The 15,668-nt window shown below is 52.9% G+C and overlaps 5 protein-coding genes across 5 annotated transcripts; all 5 read left to right on the top strand.

Moving 5' to 3' along the window:
* Window positions 1–75: 75 nt before the first annotated feature.
* Window positions 76–1,968, top strand: LCB2_1 (putative serine palmitoyltransferase 1; the record flags this gene model as incomplete). Its single annotated transcript, XM_046082164.1, has 1 exon — window positions 76–1,968. One exon carries the CDS (start codon window positions 76–78, stop codon window positions 1,966–1,968), a length of 1,893 nt encoding a protein of 630 aa, XP_045938121.1.
* A 629-nt stretch (window positions 1,969–2,597) lies between these two features.
* RPL16A (60S ribosomal protein uL13) lies at window positions 2,598–4,532 on the top strand. The gene is made up of 5 exons (XM_046082163.1): window positions 2,598–2,833; window positions 3,030–3,165; window positions 3,388–3,441; window positions 3,505–3,763; window positions 3,856–4,532. Exons 1-5 carry the CDS (start codon window positions 2,813–2,815, stop codon window positions 3,992–3,994), a joined length of 609 nt encoding a protein of 202 aa, XP_045938120.1. The 5' UTR covers window positions 2,598–2,812; the 3' UTR covers window positions 3,995–4,532.
* A 209-nt stretch (window positions 4,533–4,741) lies between these two features.
* LDX57_000517 (putative AMP-binding domain protein) lies at window positions 4,742–7,232 on the top strand. The gene is made up of 5 exons (XM_046082162.1): window positions 4,742–5,100; window positions 5,193–5,388; window positions 5,479–5,925; window positions 5,990–6,619; window positions 6,689–7,232. The coding sequence occupies exons 1-5, from the start codon at window positions 4,882–4,884 to the stop codon at window positions 6,994–6,996; spliced, it is 1,800 nt and encodes a 599-aa protein (XP_045938119.1). The 5' UTR covers window positions 4,742–4,881; the 3' UTR covers window positions 6,997–7,232.
* A 659-nt stretch (window positions 7,233–7,891) lies between these two features.
* GRR1 (putative ubiquitin ligase complex F-box protein GRR1) lies at window positions 7,892–9,759 on the top strand (the record flags this gene model as incomplete). Its single annotated transcript, XM_046082161.1, has 3 exons — window positions 7,892–8,626; window positions 8,683–9,360; window positions 9,418–9,759. The coding sequence occupies 3 exons, from the start codon at window positions 7,892–7,894 to the stop codon at window positions 9,757–9,759; spliced, it is 1,755 nt and encodes a 584-aa protein (XP_045938118.1).
* Window positions 9,760–10,638: 879 nt separating this feature from the next.
* Window positions 10,639–13,560, top strand: LDX57_000515 (M28 family metallopeptidase; the record flags this gene model as incomplete). Its single annotated transcript, XM_046082160.1, has 1 exon — window positions 10,639–13,560. One exon carries the CDS (start codon window positions 10,639–10,641, stop codon window positions 13,558–13,560), a length of 2,922 nt encoding a protein of 973 aa, XP_045938117.1.
* Window positions 13,561–15,668: the final 2,108 nt, after the last annotated feature.

Raw genomic sequence — 15,668 nt, 5'->3', positions numbered from 1 at the left:
TCGACTGACCCTTCGGACTGTATATAAAATTTACATTCAAGTCAATCGGGCCATCGACCAAGTCAGTCTTTTACAATGCCACGATGGAGACGCAGAGATAAATCTCGATCCGATCAAGATACAATAACCACGCGCAACAATTTTGCTGCCTTGGCCGAGAGCTTCCAGGGTTCGCCGGCTCCCAAACCTGCCTCGACAGCCGTTGCTTCTCTTCGTGCAGTGTCTGGTGGTTCTCCTGATTCGACGAGGACTACGACATCTTCCCCGAACCAGACTCTTCCCGACCCTGCGGCAGCCCAAAAGCTCGCGAAACAGCATGCCGAATTTGGTCCCCTGGGCGATCCCTCACATCTCTACACTAGTGAACACCCTGGCGGAGAGATCCCCGACCCGATTCTCGATGAGCCGCCTTATTTTATCGCTCTAACCACCTATATCAGCTTCCTGGTTCTAATCTTTCTCGGCCACTTTCATGATGCCGTTGCCAAGTGGTTCCGATCCCACACGTATCGACACTTGAGGCCGCGCAACGGCTATGCCTCGCTGTATAGTGATTTCGAGAGCTTTTATACCCGTCGACTGAAGCAAAGAATCAACGACTGCTTTGAACGGCCCACGACGGGTGTCCCCGGAAGATATATTACCTTGCTCGACCGGCAATCGTATGACGACAACCTCAATTTCCAGTTGACCGGGACGACTACAGACACGCTGAACTTGAGCTCGTATAACTATCTTGGCTTTGCCCAGTCCGAAGGGCCCTGTTCCGATAACGCCGAAGAAGTCATTCGACAGGATGGTATTAGTATGTCAGGCAGCTGCGGCGACGCATCGACGTCGAAGCTCCACGTCGAGGTGGAAAACCAGGTGGCGCGGTTCGTGGGGAAGGAGGATGCCGTCATCTTCTCCATGGGATTTGTCACGAATGCGACCATTTTCCCCGCGATCATGGAGAAGGGATGTTTGATCTTGTCGGATGAACTCAACCATGCATCTATCCGGTTCGGTGCGCGTCTCTCGGGGGCTTCCATCCAGGTGTTTGCCCACAACAACATGGCCGATCTGGAGAAGCGACTGAGAGAAGCAATCTCCCAGGGCCAGCCCCGTACCCATCGCCCGTGGAAGAAGATTCTCGTCACAGTGGAAGGCTTATTCTCCATGGAAGGCACTATGTGCAACCTCCCTCGGATTCTCGAACTCAAGAAGAGATACAAGTTCCATCTCTTTATCGACGAAGCTCATTCAATTGGTGCGGTCGGTCCCCGTGGCCGTGGCGTGTGTGATTACTTCAAGATTGACCCTGCCGAGGTCGACATTCTGATGGGCACTTTCACCAAATCCTTTGGGGCCAATGGCGGCTATGTCGCCGCGGACAAAGCGATCATTGACAAGATCCGCTGCACCAACGCCGGCCAGATATTTGGCGAAGCTCCGGCTCCATCGGTCCTCGCCCAGATTTCTTCCTCGTTCCGACTGATCGCTGATGAGGACCCCCTACATCCGGGCCAGGGCCGCGAGCGGGTCCAACGGCTTGCCTTCAACTCGCGGTATCTCCGGCTAGGACTGAAACGACTAGGCTTTATCGTGTACGGTCACGACGACTCGCCTATCGTGCCGCTGATGCTGTACAATCCCGCCAAAATGTCGGCATTTTCGCACGAAATGCTTAAACGCAAGATCTCGGTGGTAGTAGTGACCTACCCTGCTACGCCGCTAGAGCTCTCCCGTGTGCGCTTCTGTCTGTCTGCAGCCCATACCAAAGACGACCTTGACCGCCTGTTGATGGTGTGCGACGAGGTCGGCAACGCTTTGCACCTGAAGTACTCAACGGGAATTGCAGGCGGGCTGAGGGAACCTCTTTCCGCCGACTCGGCGAAAGGGGGCCGGAAAGCGATCGAGCCTCCTCGTTGGACTCTGGAGGAAGTCATTGAACGGGGCACGCAAGACGCAAAGCTGCCCTTGTATTGACAAAAAGGATACGACATGAACGGTCTATGACCCACTTGATGCTGTGATGGCGCCGATGCATTAATTTCTCTTCTTACTCTCGTTTGTTGAATCGGCATTTACTGTTAATAACATATGCCCATGTCTATATATACCTCACTAGGAGGATCTATCAGTTAATTGTAATAATATATACAAGGATGTGAATAATGTGGAACACAAGACCTTTTCCCGTGCGTGGAGACCAGTTTAAGGCTAAAGGTTATACGGGGTGAGCGAAGAAAGGAAATCGCAAAGTAATTCATCCTTCATGAAGGGGTGACATAATGTAAAGGAATCCTACTAGTCCATCTAATTAATTATTCAATCGGGGCGTCTTGGGTTGCAGTGGTTCTTTTCATCAGGATCTGGAGGCTACCTATCGGGGAGGATCGGTATTGCGGGGATAGGTCACAGAGTAGCCGCGTAGCGCCAACCCTTTTGACATCACAACCAGAAGGGAAGAGTCGACGACCATTGCTTTAATTTAAAGACCGCGGTGGATCACTTCTGCCCAGTTTTAAAGGCCATGCTAAAGGACTCAAGTTTCAAGGCCAAAGAGTGGAAGGGCCCAGGCTGGACCGGGCGGGGCCACGTGACCGCACGCCACGGGATTGGCCGGGCATTAGGGCTGGGGCCCTCGATCTTCCACAAAGGGAGCCTCGCTTAAGCGACCCTCACGACGGTGCGAACCATCCGACTTCGTGGTGAGCGTTGAACCTGCCCACAACGACAACAACCGCCGACAACATACATCCCAAGGGAGTATCCTAGAGCCGTGCTCTTCCTTTCGCCGGATATTTTCCTTTAGAGACGACAGAGCAGGATGTCCTCCCAAGAGCCAGTCGTGCGTTCTTCCCCCTTCACATGCATCCCGACGCCAATTGCTCCTCCCCCGGTGATATCTTGAAGATGTCGGAAGGAAGATGAAGATGAGGAAAAGGTGGAAGAAGATGAATGGGGAGAGATGGTGTTCATGGGATGCAAAGGAAATGTCTGGATTGAGAATGAAAATCGCTGACTTGTGTTGGATCGCTTTATAGGTCGTCATTGACGGCAAGGGACATCTCCTTGGTCGCCTGGCCAGCACTGTCGCTAAGCAGCTGCTCAACGGCCAGAAGATCGTCGTTGTGAGATGTGAAGCCCTCAACATCTCCGGCGAGTTCTTCCGCGCGAAGTGTACGTGATCACAACCCGACTTTCTTTTTCTTTTTTGCAACGCACAATCCATTTTGCTGTACGGGGAATCTGTGGTGGCGCGAACGTTGGGAATCAGAACATCAAGGATATATGGATGGACAGCAAACGGCATCATGCGCAACGAAGCGATGGAAGAATATTGGGATATTGTGCTACAACTGGGTTTATTGCAGACGACTGACTTGGGATTCCGGAATACAGTGAAGTACCACGCCTACCTTCGCAAGATGACCCGTTTCAACCCTACCCGCGGAGGTAAGTCGACACAGCCCTGAGGGAAATGGTCACAACCGGTGCAGACGTTAATTGTGAACTCAGGTCCCTTCCACTTCCGTGCCCCCTCTCGCATCTTCTACAAGGCCGTCCGTGGCATGATTCCCCACAAGACCGCCCGTGGTACCGCCGCCATGGAGAGGCTGAAGGTCTTCGAGGGTGTCCCCCCTCCCTACGACAAGAAGAAGCGCGTCGTCGTTCCCCAGGCTCTGCGTGTCCTCCGCCTCCGCCCCGGCCGCAAGTACTGCACCGTCGGCCGTCTCAGCCACGAGGTTGGCTGGAAGTACCAGGATGTTGTTGCTAGGTGCGTATATCCTTGGAGTCCCAAGTCGTATGGGACTATTCGTGTTGGGAGAGTTCTGGATGGGCAATGGCTAACGGGAATTACTACTACAGACTCGAGGAGCGCAGAAAGGTCAAGAGCAGTGCATACTACGAGCGCAAGAAGGCCGCTCGCCGCCAACTCACCCACGCTCAGAAGTCGGCGGGTGTTAACGAGAAGACCAAGAGCCAGCTCGCTGAGTACGGATATTAGATACCTAGTTGCGCGGCCGGTTGCTTGTGTCTGTGATGGGATGGGTTGGGATCGCGAGCGGTTTTCTTTCAGCGGAGTGTTGGACGGCGAACCGATCGACCTTTTTCTCACCGTCCCTACCCTGTCATGAAAATCCACAATACTCATGTTGTGACGCACATGGGGGGCTTGGAGAGACCGATTTCTGTTTATAAAAAAAACTACGGAGTCGCTTGGGATGAAAGGTTGTTCAAAATAGCTGACCGTTATTTCGCGCCGTGGCGGTTTAATCCAAAGAATTTTTCTTTCAGAGTTCAAAACAAAAAAAATGACTCTTTACGACTTTGACTGTTACAACTTTTCCTTCTGTTCTCTTCTCTACTTCCTTGGCTGCCATTCTCTTCGTTCACCCGACATCATTAAGGCCCCTGCAAGCCCATCACGCTACCCCATGCGACATCTTTTCGAGTAGGGAATTAAAAGAGGAATCATGCGAAGTCAAAACTGTCAATCCACCAACCTGATCCTCTGTGGACCATCTCTAGCCGCCGTGCGAGCGTGGAGCTGCATGTGACGACTGTGACGAGGTGATCTCGGCGTTTTGCCCGTAGTGAGTGACACTGATCAGTTGGGGCAAAGATCACCCGTGACCAGGGTCCTTGTAACAACCGATGACTCGATCTAGTTCGCCTTTGAGTTTCCTGGATCATGGATGATCCTGTCCATCTGTAGAACGTAGTCCCTCACTTACAAATTACAGCTACTCCATAAATCTGAAGGGCGGAATGCGATCCCCGATCTCCGCTTCTCCGCGGTCCGAGAAAAAGCGCTTCCCCGCATTATCTGGCGTTCTCCAACTTGCCCTACCGAACTTCGCTCGCGCGCCCTCGCTTGTGCCCTGATTTTGCATGCTCTTTCACTCCTCCTGTCATCTCTCCTGTTCCCCCTCCTTGATTGAAGTCATCATGTCAGCTGCGAGATCCCGTCTGTCAAGCCTGTTAGGGCATTTGGTCCCTGCTCAGAACAAGGGCCCTACCGCATCGCCCGCACAATTTGAACACTCGGTCAATTTTCATACCCTTTCGCCGACGACCTTCCTGCCTCGGGCGGCGGCTATCGAGCCAGAGGTGAGTCACTGGTCAATTAGTTGGTGCTGGGCTAGCTTGTGATGGCGGTGATGATCTAACATGGGTAATCTATGACGGTTCGGTCGATGTAGGCGGAGGCAATTGTTCACATCACGGTCAATGGCCAACTCCTGCGGAGAACATATCTTGAGACGGCCGATCGAGCCCGAGGTCTTGCGTACTATCTCAAGAAACGGGGATGGAAGAGAGTCGGCATTCTTTGCCCTAATACGCCTGCTTTCCTGGAGTCGATCTTTGGGATTGCCGCTGCGGGAGCTGTCAATGTTGGTAAGGGAGCTGTTCTACCCTTGATTTTTTTTCGGTGCTCTGTGTTATATGATTCATACGCTGACAAGAGATGTCTACGCTCTGCTTCAGCTGTGAATTACCGCCTCAAGCCTGATGATATTGAGTATATCTTCACCCACTCGGATGTCGAAGCAATCATTGTAGACGAGGAGTACCTTCCCCTTCTTGAGTCGTATAGAAAGTCGAATCCCAACATTTCCATCATCGTTGATACCGACACGGATGCCACCGAAGGTCAAGTATCTGGTCCTTTCGACGACGCGGTTCTGGATGGCTTGAAGTATGACGCGGACACCGGTGCCAAGGGATGGAGCGGGCTAGAGAGCCAAGCAGCCTCCGAAGACGATATCGTTGCCCTAGCCTACACCAGTGGCACCACGGCCCGGCCAAAAGGCGTCGAATACACTCATCGGGGCTGCTATCTCGCTGCCTTGGGTAATGTGATCGAGTCGGGTCTCAACACACTTTCTGGCCGCTGTGGTTATTTGTGGACTTTGCCGATGTTCCATGCGATGGGTATAGTAGATCATTTTCCTTAAGAACCTCGAGGAACTGGATTCATTTTGCTGACACTTCCCAGGCTGGTCATTTCCCTGGGCCGTCACGGCTGTCCGCGGGACTCACTACTGTCTACGGAAGATTGACTACCCTCAAATCTGGAAATTGCTGAAGGAAGAGGGTATCACTCATTTCAATGCGGCGCCGACGGTGAATACACTCCTCTGCAGTGCCAACGAGGCCGAGCGTCTTCCATCGCCCGTGCACGTAACAGTGGCAGCCAGCCCACCTACGCCCCATCTCTTCGAACAGATGACCAACTTGAACCTGCATCCTGTCCATGTGTACGGGATGACAGAGACCTACGGACCCATTACCAAGGGCTATCACATGCCCTCGTGGGACCATCTACCCCCGAAGGAGAAGTACAAGCGGATGGCGCGACAGGGACATGGCTTCGTTACCAGTCTCCCGGTGCGCGTCATCCGAACCGACGTCCCCGAAGGCACCATCGTCGACGTCTCCCGCGACGGATCGGAGATCGGCGAGGTCGTCTTCGTCGGGAATATCACCGCACGGGGATACTACAAGGACCCGGAGGCTACACGGAAGCTCTTCGCCGGAGGGGTCCTCCACTCGGGAGATTTGGCCGTTTGGCATTCCGACGGAGCGATCCAGATCCTGGACCGAGCTAAAGACATTATCATTAGTGGTAAGTTCACCCTCCAGCACAAGTCGCATTAAGCTTGGAATATAGTTACTGATGCACTATGGGGGTCAGGCGGAGAAAATATATCCTCGGTCGCACTCGAGTCCATGCTGGTCACGCATCCTGACATTCTAGAAGCCGGGGTGGTGTCCGTGCCAGATACCCACTGGGGCGAGCGACCCAAGGCGTTCGTTACGGTGAAACCGGGGCAACAATTACAGGGCCAGGAGGTTATCGAGTGGGCCCGGAATGTCAGCGGAATCAGTAAGTTTATGATCCCGCGGGAGGTGGAGGTGGTGGCGGAACTGCCCAAGACCAGTACGGGGAAGTTGAGGAAGAATGTGCTCCGGGAGTGGGCGAAGGGAGCGAGTCGAACATGAGACGAAGCCATGTTGAGGGTCGAGGTCGAGGCTTGAGACGAGGCATTAGGATATATAGATCGATTGATCGCAAGACCGTCTCCCGGTTGGGAAGGGAGGCACTGGACCGGGACTACAGAGGGAATCAAGGCTGTTCAAAACGAAAGGGAGATAGGAAATAGGGATATTGGTGTTTCCAATAGATTCAAACGCAGAATAGAAACAAAGAGAATTAACCTCAGATGAAAACTATCGGGATTCTTCAGCGACGCCTGGCGGTGCACAGTCAGCAGGGCTTATCCGCCCTTCCCTTGCAGTTCTCACGTCGTCACAGCCGCCCGATCGCCTTCACACTTCCACTTCCTCAACCCTGCTGCTTCTATTTATTGCTCCTCTGCTCCCCCCCAGGGATCTCAACAGGTGAGGTGCTTTCGACGGAGAATTCTACACCCTTTCCTGGAACTTTTCATCTTATTCTCTCCTCTCTTCCCTCCCTTCTCCTCCCACCCCCGCCATCTCTGGACCGTCGCTCTTTGGCCTTCCTTCCTTCAGCACCCGACGCGCGCTGTTCCCCCCTAAGCGCCTTCAACTCTCTTGCCTCATCCTTGACCAAGCTTTCTAATTTTAGACATCCTGGACAAGGTCAGGCAGCTTTCTGATCCGTCACCTTCACCCGCACCCGCGTCCACCCAACCTTACTCCATATTGGGTTGAAGGAGCGATCGCAAATTCACTGCTCCGCCCGGCTTACACCCCCTCCCCTCCCCTTCGGTCGGCCTTCTGTCTCTATGGTTTTCTGAGGATACTCCCGTCTATGCCGTCCAGTCTTCCTCTGTTGGTGAGATAGACAAATCGCAGCATTATCCGGAAATCAAAACCGATCTTTTTGGAGATTCGATCCTCGACCGCAGCCCTCATGCCCCGCTCACGGCAACCCGCTCGATTCTCGAGCGAAGCCCCCTCCGAGTCCTCGAACTCGACATCCCCGGACCGAACAGTTGACGACGATACCGACTTCTTCACCTCCCAGGCAAATGACTCGCAATCATCGGTCGGGCTCGGCACCGTTCGGGACTTGAACGGCCACCACATCGATCATGAAGCGATGCTCCCGCCGATCGGACGCCTGCCCCCCGAGATCCTGATCGCCATCTTCTCGAAACTCAGTGCGCCAAGGGATATGCTAAGTTGCATGATGGTGTGTCGAGGATGGGCCGCGAACTGCGTTGGGATACTATGGCACCGGCCATCCTGTAACAACTGGACCAACATGAAAAGCATCACGGGATCCGTCGGCGCCGCCAACGCTTTCTTTCCCTACTCGGAGCTCATCAGAAGACTCAACCTTTCGGCCCTCACGGCGGATGTCAGCGATGGCACCGTGATTCCCTTCGCGCAGTGCAAACGGATCGAGCGTCTCACGTTGACTAACTGCTCCAAGCTGACGGACAAGGGCGTGTCGGATGTGGTGGAAGGCAACCGGTATCTACAAGCGTTGGACGTGTCGGAACTGCGTTCTCTGACGGACCACACCCTGTACGCTGTGGCTCGGAATTGCCCTCGCCTCCAAGGGCTGAATATCACCGGATGCATCAAGGTTACGGACGACTCGTTGATCGTCGTGTCGCAAAATTGTCGGCAGATCAAAAGAGTGAGTGAAATATTTCTAGATGAACATGTATGCTTTGTGTTTTAACTTCGGTCTAGTTGAAACTCAACGGCGTCGCCCAAGTTACCGGTCGAGCCATCTTGTCCTTCGCCCAGAACTGTCCGGCTATCCTCGAGATCGACCTCCACGGCTGCAACATTGTCAACAGTTCCTCCGTTACCTCTCTCATGGCCACCCTGCCCAACCTCCGTGAGCTCCGACTCGCTCATTGCACCTCGATAGACGATATGGCATTCTTAGATCTACCGAGGCACCATTCCATGGACAGCCTGCGCATTTTGGATCTGACGGCGTGTGAGAATGTTCGCGATGAATCCGTGGAACGTATCATCCAGGCGGCCCCTCGCCTGCGAAACTTGGTCCTGGCGAAGTGTCGATTTATTACCGACCGCGCGGTGTGGGCTATTTGCAAACTTGGGAAGAATCTGCATTATGTCCACCTGGGTCATTGCTCAAACATCACCGATGCCGCGGTGATCCAATTAGTGAAGTCCTGCAACCGGATCCGGTATATCGACCTGGCCTGTTGTAACCGCTTGACGGATGAGAGCGTTCAGCAGCTGGCGACGTTACCGAAACTAAGACGGATCGGACTGGTCAAGTGTCAGTTGATCACCGACGACAGTATCCTGGCTTTGGCACGGCCGAAGGTTTCCGTTGGAGTGAGTTGCCTGGAGCGAGTGCATCTAAGCTACTGCATCAGGTTAACCATGGATGTAAGTGATCTTTCTGAATCATGTTGAGAAAGTCAAGGAAAATACTGACTTGAGCAGGGAATTCATGCGTTGCTTAACAACTGTCCTCGACTTACCCACCTCAGTCTTACCGGCGTGCAGGAGTTCCTGCGCCCGGAGCTCACCATGTTCTGTCGCGAAGCACCTTCGGAATTCACTCATCAGCAACGCGATGTGTTCTGCGTGTTCAGTGGCGACGGAGTGTGTCGACTCCGGGACTACCTCAACCGAAACGTAACTCCTCAGCGGGATCTGACCGAGGTTACCATGTATGACGACGACGATGAACTAGACGAAGAAGAGGGCCAAGTGACCGGCCTGTTGCATGCGACTGCTATTAACGATGACGATTACATTGACATCGGACATCCTCAAGCCTGATGATACCCCTCTTTTGTCCTCCCTTTTCCCTTCTACTTGAGCGTGTCTGTTTTTGACCATTTCTAGCCCTATTCACCAGCCTCTACCTGATTTCCTTTCTCCTTCTCTTTTGATATCTATCTCTTTTTACCACTTTCCTTCTTTTCCTATTCATCTGTTCGGCTGTTTTCCTATCTCTCCCTTATCAAATGATCTTGGCCGAGGCCTTGACAAGGGTTCGGATTTGTTCGCCAGTTCATCGGCTGGCAAGTGCATTGGTAGCGGTCTACCACTCGGGAGGGTGTTTTGCTTCTGTTTATTATTATGATCCCCGTGGGATGATTGTTCGGGTTTAGGCATATTCGAGAACATTATTGGAACCAGGGTGCCAGCCAACGCGGTGTGGTAGCAAGTAGAGACGGCATGGATGGGACCAACAGCACCGCTGGCGGAGATTCCATCAGCATCAATCCAGGATAGATCCCCTCGGGGGGATTTATATACGTACGGGGCACCGTTGCATCTCCCACTATTTCCTAATGGACACTTTTGCATGGAAAATCAAAATGGCGTTGGGGCTGGTGCGGTCTCTGTGTTCATATTGCGCATATTGTTTGTTGATATTTCCATAGCCAGAGACTACATACATTCACATATCCACAATTGAGAATCGAAAGTAACTTGGCAGTCTCCTGCTACAAAGTACTCGGCCATACAAATTTGGCGGCAGAGGTACGCGGGAGCAGATCCCGCGCGGGTCACCTGTCAAGGCTCCCCGCTTTTAGTGTCTTAGTCTCTTCCGCCTTCCGCTTTCTTGCATCATTTCTTTCCCTCCGCATCTTCTCCTCACTGCTTTTTTCTCTCACCCTCTTCGTCCTTTCGACGAAACAGAGCTTGTTCATGGCTCATACCAAATTGTCGCGGGTCAATCCGCTGGCATTCACTCCATGGCCGGTCACTATCATCACCGCGATTGTGTATCTGGCGCTGGTAATCCCTCTGCTCGTCATCCACCACATCGTGCCGTCAGCTCCTAGCTCCGAACCGAACGGATTGAACATCACCGAGGCCTGGGCCGATCTTCAGATCCTCTCCAGCAGTTTCCATCCCTACAACTCCCGCCGCAACGACGTCGTCCATGATTGGCTGCTCACCCGGATCGACGAGATCGTGAAAGCCGCGTCCCCGGGATTGCCTGATGAAGAGAAACCCGACGTGTTCGTCTTCGACGACAACCGCTCGAACCTGACATTCACCGGCAGCACGATCACTGCATCCGAGCTCGGGGTATATTTTGAAGGCACCAATATCATCGTCTATATTCGGCGCCCAGGTGATAATCAGGACGAGTGGTGGGAGGACCCGAACGGAACGCCGAAGGACCCGGGAGGGGTGCTGGTGAACTCCCATTACGACAGCGTCTCGACGGGATTCGGAGCCACCGATGACGGGGTCGGCGTCGTAACCTGCCTGCAGCTGATCAAATACTTCACGGCGCCGGGAAATGCCCCGCGACGGGGCCTGGTGGTGTTGTTCAACAATGGCGAGGAGGACTTCCTGAACGGAGCGCGCGTGTACAGCCAACATCCGATCTCCCGCTTGCCTCATACGTTCCTGAACCTGGAGGGTGCTGGCGCCGGCGGTCGCGCGGCCCTCTTCCGCAGCACAGACACCGAGGTGACCCGGCCGTATCTGCAATCGCCGCACCCGTTCGGCTCGGTGCTGGCGGCTAACGGGTTCGACATGCATTTGATCAGCAGCCAGACTGACTATGTGGTTTTCAACGGCGATCTAGGGCTGCGCGGGCTGGATGTGGCGTTCATTGAGCCGCGAGCCAGGTATCATACGAACCAGGATGACGCGCGACATACGAGCAAGGACTCGCTTTGGCATATGCTCTCGGCTGCGGTGGCCACCACGACGGAATTGGTATCTGACGCGAGCAACCAGTTTGATGGCCCGGCGTCTGGGGATCATGACAAGATCGCCAGCGGCACCGGATCGAAAGCTGTCTGGTTCGACCTGTTCGGCAGTACCTTCGTCGTGTTTCAGCTGCACACACTGTTTGCCTTGTCGGTGACGCTGCTCATCGTGGCTCCTTTGACCCTGCTCTTCACGAGCATCGCCCTCACGCGAGCCGACAAGATGTACCTGTTCCGCTCGTCAGCCAAGTCGGAGGATGGTCTCGAGACGGTCTCGTTGCAAGGTCTTCGGGGCTTCTTCCGGTTCCCGTCGCTGTTTGTGATTCCGACCGGCGTCACCGTGGGGCTAGCCTACCTGGTAACGAAGGTGAATCCATTCATCGTCCATAGTAGCGAGTATTCCGTCTGGAGCATGATGATCTCAGCCTGGTTGTTCCTGGCTTGGTTCGTCTCGCGGGTAGCCGATTTCGCTCGACCGTCGGCCTTGCACCGCGTCTACACCCTCACGTGGCTGTTTGTCGTGGCGTGGGTTCTACAGGTCATTGCCACCGTTTACATTCATCAGAGAGGACTAGCGGGAGGATACTTTATCTTCTTTTTGTACTCTGGCGTCTTCCTTGCCACCTGGATCTCATACCTGGAGCTCTTCTCCCTGCCGCGGAAGACAGAGTATGCCAACCAGGTCCGGCCGGTTTCGAGGCGGCCTAGCAGCTACGGTAGTCGACTGGGCACGGCGCACAGCCACCGGGACGATGGGGTGGAGGAGAATGAAGGGGGAGAGGAAGACGAAACCGATCCGGATGCCGAGGAGGAGCCGACGGAGTCGACGTCCCTGCTGGGCGGTGGACAACGGACGACCTTTGCCAATTACGTGCGGGTGGCCGGCGAGCATGGGTATTACACGGATCGAGACGAGGAGGATGAGAACCCTCAGGTCTACGGTCGCGAGCAGGCCTGGAGCTTGCACCTGCCCAAATGGACATGGGTCTTGCAGTTTCTCCTCATCGCGCCGATCGTCCTGATTTTGGTAGGCCCTCTTGCGCTACTGCTTACCAGTGCGCTCCACCAGACGGGACAGGACGGCAGCCCTCGCCTGTTCGTATATATCGCCGTGGCCGTCTTGACCACGCTCCTCCTCCTGCCACTCCTCCCTTTCATCCACCGCTACACCTACCACCTGCCGATGTTCTTACTGCTGGTGTTGCTGGGCACGCTGGTGTACAATCTGGTTGCGTTCCCCTTCTCGGAGAGCAACCGAGTGAAGCTCTACTTCATGCAGGAGGTCGACCTAGACAACGGCAGCAATCAGGCGTCGCTGACGGGCATGCTGCCATTTGTGGAGGACGTGGCCAAGGATCTCCCCAGTGCCGCCGGACAAAATGTCAGCTGCGCGTGGCTTGGCAATCGCAGCAAGTGCGCCTGGGCCGGGCTGACTCCCCTGGTCGCGGCGCAGCACCCCGACGAGCGCCAACCACCAATGGCCGACTGGGTCTCGTTCAACATCTCCCGGTGGACCAATGACTCGCGGGCCCGCTTCGAGGTGTCGGGGCTAAATACGCGCGCCTGCAAAATCGTCTTTGACCGGCCCATCTCCGGCTTCCACGTTGACGACGGCGCCGTCGATCCTCGCTTCCCGCACACCTCCCCCACGGGCATCAGGGAGGTACGGCTGTGGAGCCGCACCTGGGACCGAACCTGGCACGTCGACGTCGAATGGACGGAGGAGCAGGACGCAGCCGACCAGGATCTCAGCGGGCGTGTCGTGTGCCTCTGGAGCGATCACAACCAGGTCGGGCTGATTCCCGCCCTGGATGAAATCATGCAGTTCGCGCCGGTGTGGGTAGCGGTGAGTAAACTGACGGATGGATTGGTGGAGGGAAGTCGGGCGTTTAGCATTTAGTTTGAACAATGCGTTGGCTTTGATGTTTGCATGAATATGGATGGTTTAGTAGGGTGTTAAATTAGGTGTTTCCTTCTTTCGGTTATTTGTTAGTTTTATTCTAGTTCTAGTTTACAGAGTAAGACTAGATAGCTTTCTTTTTCTTTTTCTTTTTCTTTTTTTTTTTTTCTGCTTCTGATTCGTTTCTGTCTGTCCTGTCCAGACTGGGGCCTGAGATACTAGTTAGGTCGTTAGGTAGTTACTTGTTCATTTGCTAAGGTATGTACTCCGTATACGGATTAGTTAGGTATGTACCTTCTTTACCTTTGAAATGAGCGATCAACAACCATCTATTTTCAATTGGATTGTTGTGCGTAAGTAGCGGTCTAGTCCACTTCCACTACCACTTTATTTCTACCTCCGTTGGCCTAGTTACTTGTGCCTGCATGCCTATCTACCTATCCGTCTACTGTACCTGCTGACCTACAGAGATATTGAGCTATTGACCAAAAGTACGGTACATACATGATCCATGGGATCTAAGGAGGGCGGGACCTAACACGACAGCAAACAGCACAGCTTACAACTCAACTCAACTAAACTCAACACAGGACACATTACCCCTGTTGGGATAGATTGGGCAAGGGAAGGTCAGGTAAGGTAGATGTTTGATACCTCACTGCATAATTGGTCAATATTTTTTCCTATCGACCTACCTACAGTAAGTACAGTACACCTCCTGCACTGACGCAACATAACCAAGTACAGGAGGTGAGTATGTAACTAGTTGATTGATTGATTGATTGATTGTTTGTTTACTTACAAGATACATTGTGCTCAACAATGGATAGATAAATCATGATCATCTCTAGCTATCCTATCTAAACAGATGGATATATATGGATGGATAAATGAGTGAGGTAAAGTGGATAGATAGCAAACGGCTTGGCTCGATGGATTTAGGCTGATTACGGTAGTTACAGTTTTTTCCTTTCGGTTTTTTCTTTTCAGGTGCTCTTGGGCTGGCTGATCTGATCTTGGACTTGAACGACTCTGACTAGTAACTTAGTTAAGTTAGCTCTTTTCTTCCTGCTTATCAATTGAACTGATTGATTATTCGATGTCTATGTTTTTTGGTTGTATGAGTAACGATCATTTTGGTTTAGATTATAGAATAATAATTCTTAGGATTTGATTCATCTATCTGTATATTACCTGGTAGATTAGTGTAGATAAGTATATTATGTGAATAGACAGATAGACAAGCTAGAAGATACGATAAATACTAAAGGGGTATATATAACCAACAATAAGCAATCAATCAATCAACAATAAACAGGAAGAATAGATATACTGTAAGTATGTACCTCGTCTGGGAAGAGGGAGGAAGGAAGAAGGAATCCAAACGGCGAAGTCAGTAGCCACCGGCCGTAGTCAGAAGGCCAACCACTCAACTCGGACCTCGGGGTAAATAACAGCGGCGATATAGTTCAGTTAGTCCTTCCCCGATTCAATCTAGATCAGAGATTGACTTGGGTGGCGCAGGTTAGACCGATGAACTATTACCGACCATCCTCTTCCTCCCCTGAAAAAAAAAGGGAAAAGGTCACCAGAACTAAACCAAGCCGGGCACGGACATTCGGGAAAATGCGACCGTTATTGCCCTTTTCTTTGTTCCAACTTCCGAATCCAGATTCTTTTCTTTCCGGGCTTTTTGAACCGTCAATCGACCATTGAAATCACCGGGCGGGAAACCCCGGTCGTGCTGAGCCGTTGCGTGGAAAGTGAGGCTCGGAGGATCAAGTCTAAGAAACTTTCATTGTCTCTTCTTCCCGTCCCGTTTCTGTCTTTGTCCCCTGAACTCTGTTTCAGGTCCAGATTCCCGATCGAGACCCGGCCCCCAGTTGTGGTCAGTGGTTCTGATTTTCTGGTTCTGGTTCGGTTGCTTCCGTCTTCCCAATCACGGACCACGTGAAACGGTAAAATCATACAACAAACATTTGACATGGCATGATGTCGTAAGTCGTTATCTCGTTCGATGATATGTTCGATCTAGAATCGCTCCAGATGCATGACGCTAATATGATGTAATGGATGTATGCAATATGCCGACAAAGAATTGGAGCCAA

This window comes from Aspergillus melleus (assembly GCF_016097325.1).
Source record: "Aspergillus melleus strain CBS 546.65 chromosome Unknown contig1, whole genome shotgun sequence".
Classification (NCBI taxonomy): domain Eukaryota; kingdom Fungi; phylum Ascomycota; class Eurotiomycetes; order Eurotiales; family Aspergillaceae; genus Aspergillus; species Aspergillus melleus.
The sequence above is the reverse complement of the archived record's forward strand: the minus strand, read 5'-3'. Positions and strand labels throughout refer to the sequence as shown.

Coding starts and splice junctions, on each gene's coding strand:
- RPL16A (XM_046082163.1), top strand. CDS start 2,813: ATGTCCTCCCAAGAGCCAGTC. Junction 2,834..3,029: donor TGTCCTCCCAAGAGCCAGTC/GTGCGTTCTTCC, acceptor ATCGCTTTATAG/GTCGTCATTGACGGCAAGGG. Junction 3,166..3,387: donor CGAGTTCTTCCGCGCGAAGT/GTACGTGATCAC, acceptor TCCGGAATACAG/TGAAGTACCACGCCTACCTT.
- LDX57_000517 (XM_046082162.1), top strand. CDS start 4,882: ATGCTCTTTCACTCCTCCTGTCATCTCTCCTGTTCCCCCTCCTTGATT. Junction 5,101..5,192: donor CGGCGGCTATCGAGCCAGAG/GTGAGTCACTGG, acceptor CGGTCGATGTAG/GCGGAGGCAATTGTTCACAT. Junction 6,620..6,688: donor TAAAGACATTATCATTAGTG/GTAAGTTCACCC, acceptor TATGGGGGTCAG/GCGGAGAAAATATATCCTCG.